The sequence below is a fragment of the Balearica regulorum genome, chromosome 1 (assembly GCF_011004875.1).
Source record: "Balearica regulorum gibbericeps isolate bBalReg1 chromosome 1, bBalReg1.pri, whole genome shotgun sequence".
In the NCBI taxonomy this organism is placed as follows: Eukaryota; Metazoa; Chordata; class Aves; order Gruiformes; family Gruidae; genus Balearica; species Balearica regulorum.
The window spans coordinates 216888704-216905559 of NC_046184.1; the positions used below are offsets into that span (position 1 = coordinate 216888704).

The window sequence follows — 16856 nt, forward strand, 5'->3', positions numbered from 1 at the left end:
GTGAGGCAGAGGGACGTCCCCGGTGCGGCCTCTTTTCTTTTACTCTGCAGCTGATACGCAGAGGGATTTTAGGCAAGAATTTGCACGGTGCCTTCAGCAGACACGGGGAGGGAGAATACAGTCCCAAACTACCGTGTTCTGGGAGGGACTGGGTGCTCGAAACAACTTCTCTGTTTCTGGGTATGTTAAGACATCCCACGTGCATTAATTACATCCAGCCACTTCTCAGTATAAGCAACAGTAAATCTCTCAGAGTGGTTCCTGTCATGCCCAGGCTGCAATATCTCTGCTTGCACCAGGGATTGTGTCCCATAACAGAGTCCTGTTTCATAGCTAATGCAGATGCGAAAGGATGAATGATGCATTTCTTGGCATAATTCAATATACAATCCTAAGAATTGTTAATGAGAGAAAAACAGGCTTTGGAGAAAAAAAAACCCCAGCCTGTATCCTTACTTCATGTGCTATCAACTAATTGCAGTTTGAAGCAATTCTGCATATTATTTATGAAGCAATCCTGCATGTAAAATGCAGAGGGTTTGAGATCCATAAACCAACATTAATGTGCATTTTGTCAAACAAAAGCAAGACAACAAGTATTCTAAAAAAGGAACTTGAGGATAGAAACACAACGTTATTTGAAGATGGGCAAACCTGGTTATTCCTCTTCTCATGGAACAGACAGAGGAAAGAATAATATATTTACAGATGCGAGAATGCATCCCTCTGGAGTGAGCCAAACGAAAGGTCTCCTCTGCTAACCTAAAAACTGACTCAGATCAGTATCAGGAGCAAATTAATTGATTTTTTTTTGCCTGCAAAGGGGCAGTAACCAGCACGGAAAACTGGCAGCCGCAGCTGCGATTAGCTGTGTGCAAGGCCACTTCCCAGATGCACCCTGCAAGGCTGCAGGCAGCACAGCGGATGCACGGAGTTCTCCAGCCGGGACAAGTCTCCTGCACAGGTTGTTTGGGTATGTCCCATCCGAGAGATGAAACTACGGCTGAAAACACAATAAAACTTTCCTTCTTACCTGCTGACATTGCCATGGTAGTCCCAGCGACCATCCCCATGGCCACACCGTTGGTCCTGGGCGCAGCGACCGGGGCCGGATAGATGGCCGATGGGATGCTGTTGGGCTGAACCACGGTGGTGTGATGGATAACGTGAGGCTGTGCCGCGTACACTGGCTGGGTGTAATAAGCTCCCTGTTTGAGAAGGGGAAAAAAAACAAACCCCACCATCGTCTTTGTCACTCGATTGAGAGCAGAAGCCAAAGCAAGTGACTCGAAGCCCGGTATTTTATTTAGAGGCAATCACCAGCTCCGTGTGCAGCGGGTATCAGCCCGGTAACGCAGCGCACGCCGTCAGCAAGGAGTTACAGCGGCTGCAGCTGCAGAGCCTGCGATGGAGTGAGCAGAGATGCTCTTGGGGCCGGTTCTGCCGGTGCCTGCACCCCCTGCACCAGAGGGGACGTAGGAGGTTCCCAAACCCAGCCCGTATCCCGAGCCCGGAGGGACTCCGCTGTGATGGTCCTTCACTTTGAAGCTTCAAGCCCTCAGCTCCTCCGGATGCGTTGCAGAAGTAATATTAAGACAAGCCGGCGTCACGCGTAGCTGCTGGTATAAAGAGCTGCCCACGGGCCATCATTTGAGCGCTGACGAGGGGCTGATCCTTCCCACAGGCAAGCTCCTGTGCCTGCAGACCTGGACAAACAAGGATGAAGCCAACCCCATGGACGTTGGGAATGATCCCTGGGATGGATGAGGCCAATGGGACCGGGAGGGGGATCAGCATCTTGGGTAGGAGTGTCGGCTCAGCAGGGCAAACCGTGCTGCCTCCGTTTGGTGGGATGAAATGGGGCCTGGACCCAAAAGACTTTGGCTACTGGTGTAGAAAATGAACAAGAGATGGAAGAAAAGGAGAGGCCACGGCTTTTGGCTGATCCCAAGACGCCTGCTTGGGTCCGGGAAGCGTGTTGTCTTCTCAGGTTTCCGACGGGAGACAGAGGGGCTCTGAAACCCAGGCTGCCGAGACCCACAGGGTTTTGAACCAACGGGGAGAAGGATGGGTGGGAATAAAAGACAGGAGCCAACAGAAAAAGCTCCACGTCCAAAATAACGAAGGGCCTGAAACGTGAGCAGCGCAAGGGAAAGAACTGCCGTCCCCGGGCCAGGCAGGGACACCGCCGGTACCTGCAAACTAGGGACGGGCAGAAAGATTAGAGGGTTTAAAACAACAAAGGGAGGTTTTATTGTGCGTTAGTGAAAGCCAGTAAGAACCTCTGAAGGTATGGATTAAGGGGAGAGGAGATGCAGGTGAACTATTAAATTACTTCTTTCTTTCAGGAGCTTACTTAATGAAAGGAGAGGTGACGGCACACAAAGTCGGCAAGAGGAGATGCTCTGGTCTCCGCAGGGCATGGATAAACCACTCCCCGAGGTTGTAGCTGCTGGAGAAGTCGGTTATTTGGCATTAAAGAGGAAGGGAAAGCCAGGGATGCTGCAGGGCCAGATTGCTCCAAGGAGCTCAGTGGGAAGGGGCATCAAGGTGATTTTCGGAGGACATCTGCCCTCAGTTGCACCCCTGTGGAGGATCTTGGCCTCAGCACATAGCTGGAGGCGGTGGCAATGTAGGAGCAGCGAAGATGGTACTGGAAACCCATCCAGGTGGTCAGGGAGGAGCTGCTCCATGAGGACATGAATCTGGGTCGGGCCTCAAGTAGCTTATGCTGGTGAAGGTGACACAGGAGCTTTTCCATGGGAGGTGGCAGGAAAGAGATGCAAGTCGAGTGAGATGTCAACAGCCATCAGCAAGTGGCCCTTAGGGTGACCCAGACTCATCCACGGCCCCGGGGAAGAGCAACGTTGAGAGCTGGGGGAGGGTGGGGAGAGCTGGGTGCAGGGACTGTCCCAGAAGCAGTGAGCCCCAGCAGTCAGGTGTGTGATTTTTGGAGGAAGGGACCTGATTCCCAACCTGGCCAAGCTACAGGGATGCCACTGCATTGACTCCACTGCACACCAACAACCATGCAAGACCACATCTCATCCAGAGGATCCAACAGAGGAAGCAGGAGAGCCACCCCAGCATCGCAGAGACCCACCAAGCCCCATCAAGCCCCTCCATCCCATCAGGACATGGATGCTCAGCCCTGACATCCAAGGACGAAGCCCTACCAGAGCCATGGGCTGCATCTGCAGACCGTTGAGCGAAGTGGTGAGCTGCCACGGCAGCCGGCGAGGCACCTACCTGGGTGTACAGGTTCTGCTGTGGATAGGCACTTCTGATGGGGTACATAGCGGTTTGGTACGGATTCGGAGACGGCGAGTAGGGAGGAGGTGCGTTGTTACTCTGGGTCGGTGGGACCTTGTAGGGAGTCCCCGCAGTGTACCCTGGCAAAGAAAAGAGCAGTCCAAGTTAGGGTGAGGATTTACAGCCACAGAGCCGGTCCACCCGGCACGTGAGCTACCCAAGACGCCGTTCATGATGCTCGCTGGGCATCACTCACCATGGAGGAGATGTACCAAGATGCACCAGCATCTCCTGGCATCCCATGAAACCCACGGAGCTGAGACCTCTGAGTCTGATGTCTAGCCCCTGGCGAATCGATCACTGCAGCCAGGACTGCATCCTCCACCTGGCCCGGCAGCCTACCCCGGGCCATAGAGCTGATGAGCATTCCCAATGGTCAAGGCATGACTTGACGGGACTCAACCAGCTCTTAAATCACCTAAGAGAGCAGTATCCCCACACCTACTTGCCCATCTCTAGACATCTACTTGATTAAAAGTACGTTTTTCCCTCTCTCCTCCCCAGATTTTTCTCCTTTCATCTTTTTTTTTTGGCTTGGGATGTGATGGGGAGAACCGGAATTTAATTGCTGGGGGGATCTAATTTCATGGCACAGTCTTGCTGTCCCCTGCCTGTGTCCCAGCAGCAACACCGATGGTCCAAACCTCCATATTAAGAGATGAAAATGATGCATGGCTTTAAGTATTTCATCAAGGGGGACAGCGCGGAGCCGTTTCACCTTTTAGGAGGGCTGTGACCATCAGCTCACCTTGCAGATTGGAGAGGCAACCCCACATGATGCTCCAGCACCTTTCTACCTGTCCCGCTCGCTGCAGGCTATTGGCATTCGCGACAAAAGCAGCAAATCTGCTTCACTGCCGTTAAGAAAAGCCATTTGCTCCGTTCGGTAAACAGGCACAGCAGGCTGCTGGCAAGGACCGCGGAGCGGCGGGGGCTTGGGAGGGCAGCGGTTGGGCAGCCGGGGAAATGTCCCCCCGCAATATTTTTTCAGCTTTGTGATCCTGACACGGCAGATTGCAGCAAATTTTTGTCTTTTGTTAGGATGCAAGGAAAAGAAAATGGGCTTTAGCATCCCCCAGTCTTCCCCAGCATCCCAACAGGATGTTTAGCTGGAGCATCCAAGTCCCAGATTGACACTTTATCGAAGGTCTAAAGAAACCTTAACTTATCTTGCAGCCTTTAGGAGATGCTGAGCATACAGGGAACAAACTAAAATGAAGGATCCTTTCCAAAACATGGAAATTTGTCCCAAAAAATTAACCTAACTTAACAAAAAATAACCTAAAGGATAACGTGATATCAACTGACCTGCTGGTTGTGGGTGTCACTTTGGGGTTTTGCTGCGATTTGCATTAAGTTCTGAGTTGTCTGGTGCTTATAAAATGATATTTTCCTTCCAGGAAAACCCAGCGGTACCAGGTCAAGATCCTCTCATGCAAGTCTGATCATATTTGTCTTTTTTTTAAAAGGCTTGCCCTGGACTGAGGACATCCTGTAAGGATCTCCACTCTTCTTCTGTTTCCTTTCAAAGTACCTTCCTATCTATTGGCTTCCGATGAGTACGGGGTCGACTCCCATAACCTCCATCAATTTTGCTCTCCAAAACAAAGGGCTGGTACTTAAGTGCTAAATTGGGGAAAAATATCCTTAAGAATACTTAAAGTTGTGCTTTACAGAGAGGTGGTTTTTTTTAGGGTAGACTAAAAGCTGAGCTGATGCCCCAAACTGCATTAATTATGCTGCGAAGGCATCAAGGTGTTGGTCACAGCTCAATAAATGGTTAAAAAAAAAATTGGAAATGGTAAAAAAAAATCTGCCCGCATGAGCAAGGAAAAGCGCGTGGGGTGGGATGGCTGGTGAGAAATGGTAGCCAGCTCGTGCAGGAGGGCTGGGAGAAATCATCCTTAGAGCAAATGGGCCTTGAAGACTGTGTAGGATGGAGAGAAGTCAAGGCTCAGCCCAGCGATAACGTCTCAACACTCAAATATAATGAACTAATTTACTGAACCAGTGTTCAGGGCAGCAATTAATGAAGGCCAAGATTTCAAGTCTGCTAATATCCCATATTATCCGCCCGGCACTGAAACAGCGTGAAGATAACAATGAGCTTTCTAGGAACTCCCAAACAGCATCTAACCGCCTCCTGATTACTGCAGATTGGGAAAAAAAAAAAAAAAAAAGTGTTAATTAAACAGCGGAATAGCTGTGACCCTTTTTCTGCCTCACTTTAGCAGCAGAGCAACTATCTTTCAACGAGAGATGGAAGCAGCGAGAGGAAACGCAGGCTCGAAATGGCCGTATTCCCCACGGCAGCAGAAGTGGAGACTCCTCCATCATGAGGTCCTCCAGGAACCCAACAACGTCACCTACAGACCAACCAACCTTCTGTTTTTCAATCTTATGGATTTATATTTCCATTCTGAACTCATTTTTTCAAACAAAGACCTTGGAGGCCGGCAGTTCTCGGCATCACACTTCATTTCTGATGGGCGTCTGGAGATGTGAACCAGCTCAAGGCTGTGTGGTTTCACTGCCTTGAATGCTAACACTTGCTGTGGTTACCCGATTGCTGAATCACGGACAATTTAGCTACGATATTAAAAAAGTTATTAAACATAATAGGCCAGGCAGATGTAATCTTCCATGTTTATAAACTGGGAAAAAAATAGAACAATTTGCGGGTAAAAATGAAGCATAATCAAGTTTTAATGACACAAGATGATGGATGCTCCTCTCGGAAAAGCATGTCTGACAGCTAATTTTAAAGCCTAATTATGACTATCTAACACCTTATTAGGATTAGGAGGTTGGCATGGCCCGTGCTATTGCCGCTTTGCGGTTCAGCAGCAGGCTGGGATTTTAAAAGCAACAGCGAGCCTTTAAGCTCCAGCTTCAATTAAAATTGCTGATTAAATCCCTCGGGCCACTCTAGAAAATCTCAACCTTATTGATCCCGCAACACAGAAGTGCCCTGAGTCGCACAGATAAATTTTTCTGTATTAACTCTAAGATTGGCAAGTGGGGGAAAAAAGCTTTGTGCGGAATTTTGTATCACCAACTCCTCTTGTTTCCACGTGAAGGGTTCACCACAAGATTAATTCCTTAGATGGATAAGGAACTGGTTGGATGGCCAAGTCCAGAGTTGCAGTCAATGGGTCAATGTCCAAGTGGAAACCAGTAATGAGCGGTGTCCCTCAAGGGTCGGTACTGGGACCAATACTAGTTAATGTCTTCATCAATGACGTAGACCGTGGGATCAAGTGCACCCTCAGCAGGTTTGCAGATGATACCAAGCTGAGTGGTGCGGTCAATACACTAGTAGGACAGGCTTGAGGAGTGGGCCCAGGTGAATCTCATGAAGTTCAACAAGCCCAAAGTGTAAGGTTCTGCATGTGGGACAGGGCAATCCTCAGTATCAATATAGGCTGGGGGATGAAGGCATGGAGAACAGCCCTAAGGAGAAGGACTTGGAACTGGTGAGTGACAAATTTGTCACGATCCAGCAATGTGCACTGGCAGCCCACAAAGCCACCCGTGTCCTGGGCTGCATCACCAGCAGCGTGACCAGCAGGTTGAGGGAGGGGATTCTGCCCCTCTGCTCTGCTCTGGTGAGACCCCCCTGCAGTGCTGCGTCCAGCTCGGGGGTCCCCAGCACAAGAAGGACATGGAGCTGTTGGAGCGAGTCCAGAGGAGGCCACGGAGATGATGGGAGGGCTGGAGCACCTCTGCTCTGGAGACCTCAGGCTGAGAGAGTTGGGCTGGTTCAGCCTGGAGAAGAGAAGGCTGCGGGGAGACCTTCGAGCCCCTTCCAGTCCCTGCAGGGGCTCCAGGAAAGCTGGAGAGGGGCTGGTGCCAAGGGCAGGGAGTGACAGGCCAAGGGGAATGGCCTGAAGCTGCAGGAGGGGAGATGGAGATGAGATGGGAGGCAGAAATCCTTCCCTGTGAGGGTGCTGAGGCCCTGGCACAGGTTGCCCCGAGAAGCTGTGGCTGCCCCCGGCTCCCTGGCAGTGTTGGAGGCCAGGTTGGATGGGGCTTTGGGCAACCTGGGCTAGTGGAGGGTGTCCCTGCCCATGGCAGGGGGTTGGACTATATGATCTCTGAAGGTCCCTTTCAACCCAACCTATTGTGTGATTCCATGATTCTTTAAAAATAGACTTGCATTTTTTTCAGTAAATTCAAGCGGTGTCTAAGGAGGCTGCACTCAATGCAGGCGAAACAAGCTTTGAAAAACTCATCATTAAATGACAAAGGGCCAAAAGGCAAAGGCATGTCCCCACACTGTAGGCAAGGCCAGGATGAAGGCACCTGGGCAGCCCCTACCCAGCCTTTGAGCTCACGCATGTCTTGCCACCATCTTTCATTGCAGGTTCACAGCCCAGTTGTCCCCTCGGCACCTTTTCTGTCTTACTGCTGCAGATGCGTGGAGGTACTGAACATCTACTGCATAATTATTCATATTTATCCCTGTTCAGCGTGCGGCTCCAGTCCATACTGGTGGGCACTCTTCACCCTGGGAAGAGAAGGACTCATCTCCCAGGCTTCTCCTTGGCTCTCCTCCATCTAGATCTGACGCCTTGCTGATCTGATACTCGTGAGTAAACTCTCGCCCCTGTCCTGCCATGGGAAGGCTGTTCTCCCGAGAACAAAACCTGGGCTAGGTGAGATCGAACCGAAGGACAGAACCAATCTGGGATACCCAACCTCAAATGCTTCTGATTTTTCAGAGCCCGTGCTTGAGACGGCATTTCCCAGCAGAGCTCTGGCAAAGCCAACCGCAGCTCTAAGCCTGAAGCATCTCTGCAAATCAAACCTCAAGGCTTTATCTACTAAATTTAATTTCCAAATTAAATGTACCCAAGCCAGTTCTCTGGAAACGAGGCCAGCCTGCCTGGGTCTGGCCGGTGACTGCATTATTAATCTCTTTTATCACCCACACCGGGTGGCCGCAGCCAAATTTTGGCCCCAAAGCCTTTCCTACCCTGGTACCTGCTCTTGTTCACTCTGATTTCGAGGAAGGAATCTCACCTGTAGCAGCCTGGAGGTGCAATGGGGAGGAAAAACATCCAGGCACAGGTTGAACTCCAAGGGAATTTTGCTGAATAATATCTAGATTTCTACTAATTACAAGCTGAGATTTTTCCAGACACTTACAACTCAGTCAAATGCGGTCTGGCGTGAAATTAGGTGCGATGCAAAGCCCACGCACCGTGTCAGGCATACAGCTCCCACCCCAAAGGATGGTAGGGACATCCCTTTTCAAAGAGAAAGTCTCCCAAAATCTTTTAATAGGTTTATTTTTAATATTTTTTTTCATTTAAAAAAAAAAAAAAAGAGAAACAATATTTCTTCCTCTCATCTCATTCTGTAAACGATTTCATTTAGCACAAAAAGGGAACCTGGAGCAGCCAAACGGCGAGGAACGCTTCAACCCACGTGTGTGCATGGGCGCAACGGTCTCAGCCTTGCAAACGTGGCCCGTGGAAAGTCATTTTACGATACCTTATATTTTTTTCTCCAGATATGACTGGGACTTTGGAAGATTAATTTTGCATTTTGAACCGAGGAGCGGTCCCACCTCACGCTCACAGCACACCCCATGCTAGCCATGCCCCGGCTTTAGCAGGCAACATGAGGCGAGAGCAGGCAGGAGCGGTGGGGCAGGGGCCAGAGGACACCCCACATTCCAGGGGAAGCACCGGGGGCCTTATCAGGGAGCTTATCACCTCTCCTGGAGGCACTATTTGGCCTCTTACGGGATGAGATTACAAGGCTCCACCTGGAAAAGCCTGTTTGGCTCCCATCCATAAGCAGCATCTGCTCCCCCTGCCAGTTTGAGTTAAAAGGTGGGAATTTCACCCCGGGTTCCTTGAAAAACATGATTTTGGAATTCTCTCTTTCACTTTTAAGGTAACAGGCAATAATTTCCCATTGGTTTTTCTACACATACTGTTCTGCTCAACTACAGAGCGTCACCACTGCGGATATACACCTGCAAACCACCTCAGGTTGCTCCTGGGGACCAGATGCTCAGCTGAGAGAGTCCTTCACCCTTCTCCACTTGACTTCCTCCTCTAGTACTCGAAGGGTCAGTGCTGTCCTTTTCATGCTCCTTCATGGGTTTAACACATGCGAATAGAAAGGAGCAGGGACGCTACTTCATTTTTCAGAAGAAAAAAAACCCAAGAGCTCTGCAAAATTTCATCCCAGAAGAGAACTGCAGCAGCAGCACAACGCTCCCACCAGGCAGCTCTGGCAGCAGAAGGTAACGGATCTGCTACCTGGTGCCAGCGAGCACCCCCGGGACCTGCAGCACCCTCACCTCTGTCAGCGCTCAGCACCCAGGGAAGGACACACGGACACCTGCAAGGACATGAATGATCCCATCCATTGCAAACGGGCTGATCCCAAGTAATCCCATCCCCAAATAACCCACAGGAGGGGAGGCAAATGGGCACAAAATAACAAAGTAAAACCCCAGAATAAAAAGGTTTATTTACTGAATGCTGCAGAAGAAGCCTGATAAGTTCTGTTCTCCGTCCCGGTGTCCACCGGGAGGTGGAAGGTGCCCTCCGTGGCACAGGAGGAGGAGGTCTGTGGCCAGGCTTGCTTCATCAGAAGTGTAGCTTGAGTGGAGACAGAGAAGAAGTGTCACACAGAGCAACGAAGATACAACTTCCCACATTTATGTCACGTTTGAGCCACTTTGCTGATCTCTTCCTTCCCTTTTAAGGACAACTATCCATAGGAATTTCACACCATGGTTCCTCTCACCCCACCTGCTCCCCATGGAGGGATGGTTTGCCCAGTGCATTGCACCAAACCAGTTACCTACCCCAAACAACTGGTTTCCTGAGCCATGTGACCTGCATGAAGATCTACACCTGGGGGACGTGACCAGCAGAGCCACCATCCCTTCCCAGATACCACTGTGCCTAGGGACCAGTAACGGCCGTCCTTGGCCTTGTGTTTCCCAGCTGGAAAACAGACTGAGCCTGGTGTGCAAGGCATTCGATTCACAGTAAAAGCCTTTGAGATGCCTGCATGGCAGGGACCACCAGTGGACAAGGTACTGGTTGCTGTGACCATCCCATCACAGCATTGGGTTGTCCTTGGAAAGGACAGTCAGCAGAAGCAGTGGCTTTGGGCAGGTCGCACTGTATCCTAGTTTGCGGAAAAATATTTACGAATCCAAGAGAAATAATCCAGAAGAATCTTAAAAGCCAAATCTTGTGGGATTTGAGAAGGGACCAACAGAATTTAGTCATTTTGTGGGTCTTATATTTTCTGAAAGAGGAAAAGGTGTTATAACTTCCATAACGCACCTCTGTGTGAAGTACCAGCACTGCCTATACCTTTATCCTATATCCAAATACATTGCCGGTGCTTATCTAAGAAGGACTGCCATTACACTGAAGGCTTTCTGGAGCACATCTACGGAGAAGGCAGATCACCAACACAAGCCTACGACTAGGCTCCTTCCCAAAGTTGGGACCTCCAGGAAAGGCTTAACAGGTTTTTTTTTTTTTTTTTTTTTTTTTCCCTTCTCTGAAACTGTCCTAACTTTTTGTTCCAGACTAATCTCAAATGGTGGCCCCCCATCATCCTTGGTTTAAGTCCCACCACCTCCCAACAGAATGCATACATCTCTTGAAAGCCTCGGCCGGTTATTACAGCTCGCTGCTCACCAGCTTAACAAGCTGCTCCAGCTGTCATTATAAAAGAAATAAGCTCCAAGATTTTGATGTACCACAGCAGGTATTTCACACACCCAGCTACTAAGGAAACAAAACCAAGCGAGGGTTTGGCCATCCTCAACAAGCCGCTTAGCGGTTAGACCTTGCTGTGAAGTTGTGGAGGGTAAAGGAGGTAAAATGATGCAGCTGTTGGAAAGAAAATCACTGATTTATGGCTTTTTTAAAGGTATTTTTTGTGAACGCAGAAGCTAGACATTGACATGCTCTCTCTACACCATATTACGGGATTACCAAAGATCTCTAGAAGGTTGGAGGTCTGGGCATGTCTCCCTGCTCGGGTGCTGTTAGGGACAGGTAGGATTTCTCCAGAAAAGCAGTAAAGGGATTTTGGGTCAGATCTGCAAACTCAAGGGACTTCTGAAGGGAAAAAAAAAAGGACCTTTGGGCAAGAAAGGAACAACAGAGATGTGATTTTGTAGGCAGGGAACTGTTCCTGATAGCAGAACCAGCCAAGCTCAGACAAAGCTGTCTGGGGCAGAAAGAGGAGGTCTTTGGGAGGGACACCATGGCCCACAGGAGGAGATGATGGGTTCTTTACCCTCCCGTTGGCCCCAAGGGAGTCACACATGAAGACATTTTAAGGCTCCATTTCATAACTCCTTCTCCCAAGCAAGTTCCTACACCCGAGGGGCTTGGCACTAAGCCCTACAGAAGGGACTTTATGACTTCGTCAGGGCTTGTAAACCTTTCTGCAGCCCTAAAGCAAGAGCAATGATGTTTTGAACCCCTCCAACGCCTCCATGTCTGCTCACACTCTTAATAACCATCTCTGAAGATGTAACTGTGAATCTGGAGTGCCACGGGGCTGGAAGTTGGGGACAAGTGATTGAGAAGGCCAAGGAATAATCGACGCTGCTTCCACAGCCTATGCCAGCCATGCCACAGGTCCTAATGGTTGGACGCCACTGCCTAGAGAGAGCAGAGAAACACTGCTGCAGGTCTGTTGGTCCACCAAAAACTCATGAGACCACTCTCCTAGTGTGGGACAGAAATACAGGAGCATGGAGGACACCCAGCAGCGATGCTTTAATGGATAGCATGGCATCATCAGCTGTGTGGAGATGTTTATAGGTGCAAGATCTGGCTGGATGGTGCTCTGCTGCTAGAGATGTGGAAACGTGCTCCTCTTTCCTGAACTTCTTCAAGAGAAAACCAGTAGGTTCATGGGAAGCAAGAGATTCAGACTGCAATTTCTCCTCCACCCAAGCACTGATCACGTTCTCCTCTGAGCCTGTGCCCCCCCGCAAGGGTTTGCGAGTTATTAAGGATTTCCAAACTGCCTTTATTTTCCATGGAATGCCACAGTCCTGAACATCACACTGGAGAGCTAATTCCCAGTGCTGAGACAAACACTCTTTCACTTATGCTTTTATTCAAAATCAGATTAATTTTTGCCTCTGGATTTCACAAAGGTTTTAATATCCAAGACTGATGAGACAATTTATTTAGATGTTATATGAATCCTTCCTCAGTGGTTTCTCCTCTCCACATTAGACCTACCAAAAGATCAAGGTAATTTGGTTCTGAGATGGCTGGGACCTTGTAACTTATAGCTAGGCATATTCTTTACATTAAATCATGGATCCTTGGAGAATCCATCACTTAAAACTAAAACAAAAGGTCAACCAAGGAGACTTCTAGGAACATTAATATCTCCTGGTCCTGTGCAAGAGCTACAATGGACAGAGGTTACAATCCAGCCATGACTAGCTAATATCATTTAAGGTCCACCTCCAGCTAGTGTTGTCTGGAGTTGGTTTAGCCTCTCGCCTACGCTGTTCATTGAAAAATAAAGAGGTTTTATTCATTATCTGTTGGATCCCTGGCAAATCTAGTGGTGGGAACTGGGCAAGCAATGTGAACTGAGCGTGGGTCTCTGCAGAGCTGGGTCTGGTCTGTCTCCCCGCAAGGAACTCTAGCCAATGTGGTAATGTTCCGGACATATTTTAAGTGTAAAAAGAGAAAAATATGAACCAGATGTGTCTGAAGAAAATTCCATGAATTAACTGGAGTACAGAATTGCAATGAAAGGACAAAGTGGATGATACAGTATATATGGTATGTATATCTCTTGCTTCCCTCTGCCTACCTTATTTGTGATGGATACGGCCCTGAGCATCATACGAAGTTTACAATAAGCTTAATTCCCCCGGCCGTCCCATTACCGTGCACGAGTGCCTCAAAACGGTGGGAGCATTTGTTCTTAAAAAGCCTTGCACGGCTCTACGGGATATTCACCCCACCAGACCCCACGATACCCACCTTAGGGGACCCATCGATGTCCCTAAAGAGTTGACCGGCGCCTACAGAGGACGGTTCAGAGCACTTAGGCGGGGAAAGACGATGCCTACGCTTTCCCTCTGCAGAGCAACGTTTCCTCCGGGGAGGACCCAGCAGCAGGAATGGGGGATCGGAGCCTCCATCCTGTCCCACAACATCCCTACAGAGACCCCTAATTTCCGAGGCTGATTTTTAGAACTATCTGTTCTGCTCCGTAAGGGCACTGAAGTAATGGATGCAAAGCATTATTCTCCCCTGCATTATTAATAAACGCAGTTAAAGCATAAGCCAGGCTCCATGCGAAAAGTGTGTGCCCTACTTTCAGGAAAATAAAAAGGCATGCATTAATGAAGGAAGTTAAAACAAAACAACCATCTCAGGAAGACAGAATGCCTGGGAGGGAACATGCACCAGGCTTAATGAAGACATACATTTTTATTTTTTTTTAAATTGGCGTGCCTCGTGTCTCTGCAGTAGAGTGATTTTCGGTGCTCATTTCTACATACTTGAAAGGATTTATTTTTTTTTTAATAGCACTGTCCTAAATAACCAGGCTTATTGCAAGCATCAGAGTTTGCAATGCTGGTGTTTTGCAGTGATCTTGCAGCCCGCCTTGTGCCTCTCCCTCTAACAAATGTGGAAAAATGCAACAGGAAAATCGCACAAGGCAGAAACTTGTGTTGTTCCAATGAATCTGGATGGAAAGAAATGAATTTCTTTGCTTGACGCAGGGCTCCTTCAGCTGAGCTTTGCAAAGTGCAGTGGCTCGCTGTTACCTATGCCTTGGGAAGGGTTGGTCTGAAATCAACTGGAGAAGAATTTATAATTTTTTTTTGGTGCTCAAACATTAGCAAATATTCATCAGATACCTGACACTGAGAGACGGAGGAATCAAGACTGGTTCTAGTTACCATTTTCCTTTCCTCGCTGCTGCTGGACCTGCATGGACCAAGGGGACTCTAGACTTCTCCAAGCTCCTCTCCAAGATCCTTATGCTTCTCTGATTGAGGCAATTACAAAGTTTGTGACACTAAATCATTTAATTTTCCATGTGGATCCCAGGGTCTCGGAAACCATGAGGTCAACAGAAGAGCACGAGCATCGCTGACTTCCAGCGCGGTGTCAGGGACTGTAGCGTGAGTGTTTGGAGGACATCAAAGATGAAAGTGGATGGTACATAAGTAGCAGGTATCTAACAAGACTTTGAAAATTAACCACCACTGATGTACTTCACTTGGGGTGAACCACACCAAGGGCAGGAGCAGAGGGCAGTCTTCATCTTTGCTCAGTGGCTGATCTCACTAAGATTCTGCATGGAAGCCAAGCAAACTGATGAGGTTTGGGGCAAGAGATGCCTAACCCAAGAGAGCTCATCTGAGGAACACCTTTGGGGTGGACCAGAGAGGTTGATCAAGTTTGTACAGGACGGTTTCTTTCAAGACTGACAGCTAGCTTTCAGTTACAGCCCACAAATCCAGAAGTCACAAGCAAAGGATGCTTTTTTCAGTCTCTGTTCCAAGTAGTATTAAGGGTCACATTTGCCTCGTTAACCTAGGAGAAGCAGATAGCCAAGCAGATGAAACTTTGGTTTGGGATTGTTTCTTTAGTGGTCCTGAAGGATTTCTGCCAGCAGGTACCACCTCCCTCCCAGCCCAGGAGGTTTGAAACAGAAGAACCTTGTCAGTGGGTGCGATGCCTTTGAGAGCAGCAATTCTGCTGGGAACATACAGCAGCTCTTTCTGCAGCGAGGTGGCTAAAGGCTCAACATCTAAAATGCCTTAAAAATACATTCAGAAATAGTCTACGGTTTCAGAATCAAGGATTTTAAAAATAAAGCTGATTCCCCTCTGATTGCCAGCGTGTTTGATGGACGGCATGAACCCCAGCAGCATGCTCTTCTCTGCGGCGGGGTTATTTCCAGCCTCCTGTATGACAGAAGCTGATTCAATTTGAGTAAACGCTCTCCGTACTGATACAGACGACTGGGTTTAACTCAGCCACTGAACCACAGTATTACTTTAACTCAATTCCATTTACCACAGTTAAGGATGCTGCCCGCTCTGTCGCATGTACCCACTGCTGGAGTGTTTTACAGAGCTTATTTTGCATTAGTTGTCTCTCAAAAATTCTTAATTTTTCTCCTTTAAGTCTGTTTTCTATAGAGAAGTGACCACAGACAGCGGGTGCAATGCTGGGAGGTCCTGAGCGGTGGAGCCCACGCCTGCTTTCCGGAGTTATTAACGTGGCATCTTGCCTACGGCAGAATCAAGATCTTAAAAAACATAATTCAATAAAAATTGGCAGGGAGCTGCAAGTAGCTTGAAAAAGCCTCTAAATTTAAGAAAGAGCCGAGCCAGGATTGCCTCTGTAGCCTCTTCTCTACCTCTACAGATAACGTTGATCGATGCTGTCCTCACTCACAGCATCACACAGGCTTTTCTTCTCCACTAACTGGCTCTTGCGCATCCCCGGCTCCTGAGCCGCAGAGGCCACGAAAGCATCTTTCCTCCTGGCCGCACATGAACAAGCTGAGGGCTCTGAACCATACCTCCTACGAGATAAATCTCCAAATAGTGGGGGGAAAAACCCCTGCCATGATATTAAATTGCAGTGATTTCAAGAGCTGCATGATTGTTTATGGGGAGGATGGAGGTTTCTGCACAAGAAGACTTGGGTTGAGGAGCACTGATTTTCATCTTCACCATTTCCTCGCTAATTTGGTGCTTAGCTATGTTGCGTTACGCACTGGAAGATTTTTTGTTCTCAATGCAAAATGACCTGTCAGCTTCCTGGACAATAGGAAATTATTAAAAATATTTTTAAGAATCATAAATAGAGAAACGAAATTTAAATGTTGAGATGGCCGCGAAGGCTTTCTTTGCTTGAGCGTTAAGCTGCGTAACAAAAAGATCTGGCAAGGAGGGGGGGACAAAAATGATCAGAGGATTTTTTTATTATTTTTTTTTTTAGAGAAAGCAAGTCGGTAAAGATTAGGATTGCACTTCAGAAGGGAGCGTCGGGGGACTGAACAAAAGGCTGGCTGGCACAAAGAAGATTGACCACGGCTTTCGTTTCCCCTTTCCCATCATGCAAATCTAAAGCAACAGACAATTATTTGCATTGCTTAAAAAAAAAAAAAAAAAAAAAAAAAAAATCAGTAACTCAAGCCTTAATTAATACGCAGAACTGCTTGCTGCAAAGTATTGTAGCGATAAAATATAGCAAAAATCAAAGCACGGGGGAGGTTAAGCATCTTTAATGAAAGAGAGGACACCCACAGCCACAGCCACCAGGACAAAGGTAGGGAAAAATCAAAGTCTTCGTGTTCTTGTGCTTATAAAAGCCACTGACTAACAAGGTTTGGGGCGGATTATTCCATTCCGAGCAATCACGAGGAAACTTCTGAAGGACGATCTGGCTGTTTTCAGGGAGGAGAGATCAGGGCGGATGGACAACCCAGCCCTTGCCGAGTGGGGGGGTCCTTTCTGCTGGGAGGAGGACACAGGATGT

General features: G+C 48.3%; 1 protein-coding gene across 3 annotated transcripts in view; it reads right to left on the reverse strand.

Moving 5' to 3' along the window:
• Positions 1–16856, reverse strand: part of FAM168A (family with sequence similarity 168 member A) — a 216613-nt gene that overhangs the window by 5800 nt on the left and 193957 nt on the right. For all 3 annotated transcript variants that reach the window (XM_075742626.1, XM_075742627.1, XM_075742628.1), the window contains 3 exons: positions 9810–9935; positions 3250–3392; positions 1034–1208 (listed from right to left, as the gene is read on the reverse strand). In XM_075742626.1, coding sequence (XP_075598741.1) covers positions 1034–1208; positions 3250–3392; positions 9810–9935 — 444 coding nt within the window. The remainder of the gene's footprint in view (positions 1–1033; positions 1209–3249; positions 3393–9809; positions 9936–16856) is intronic.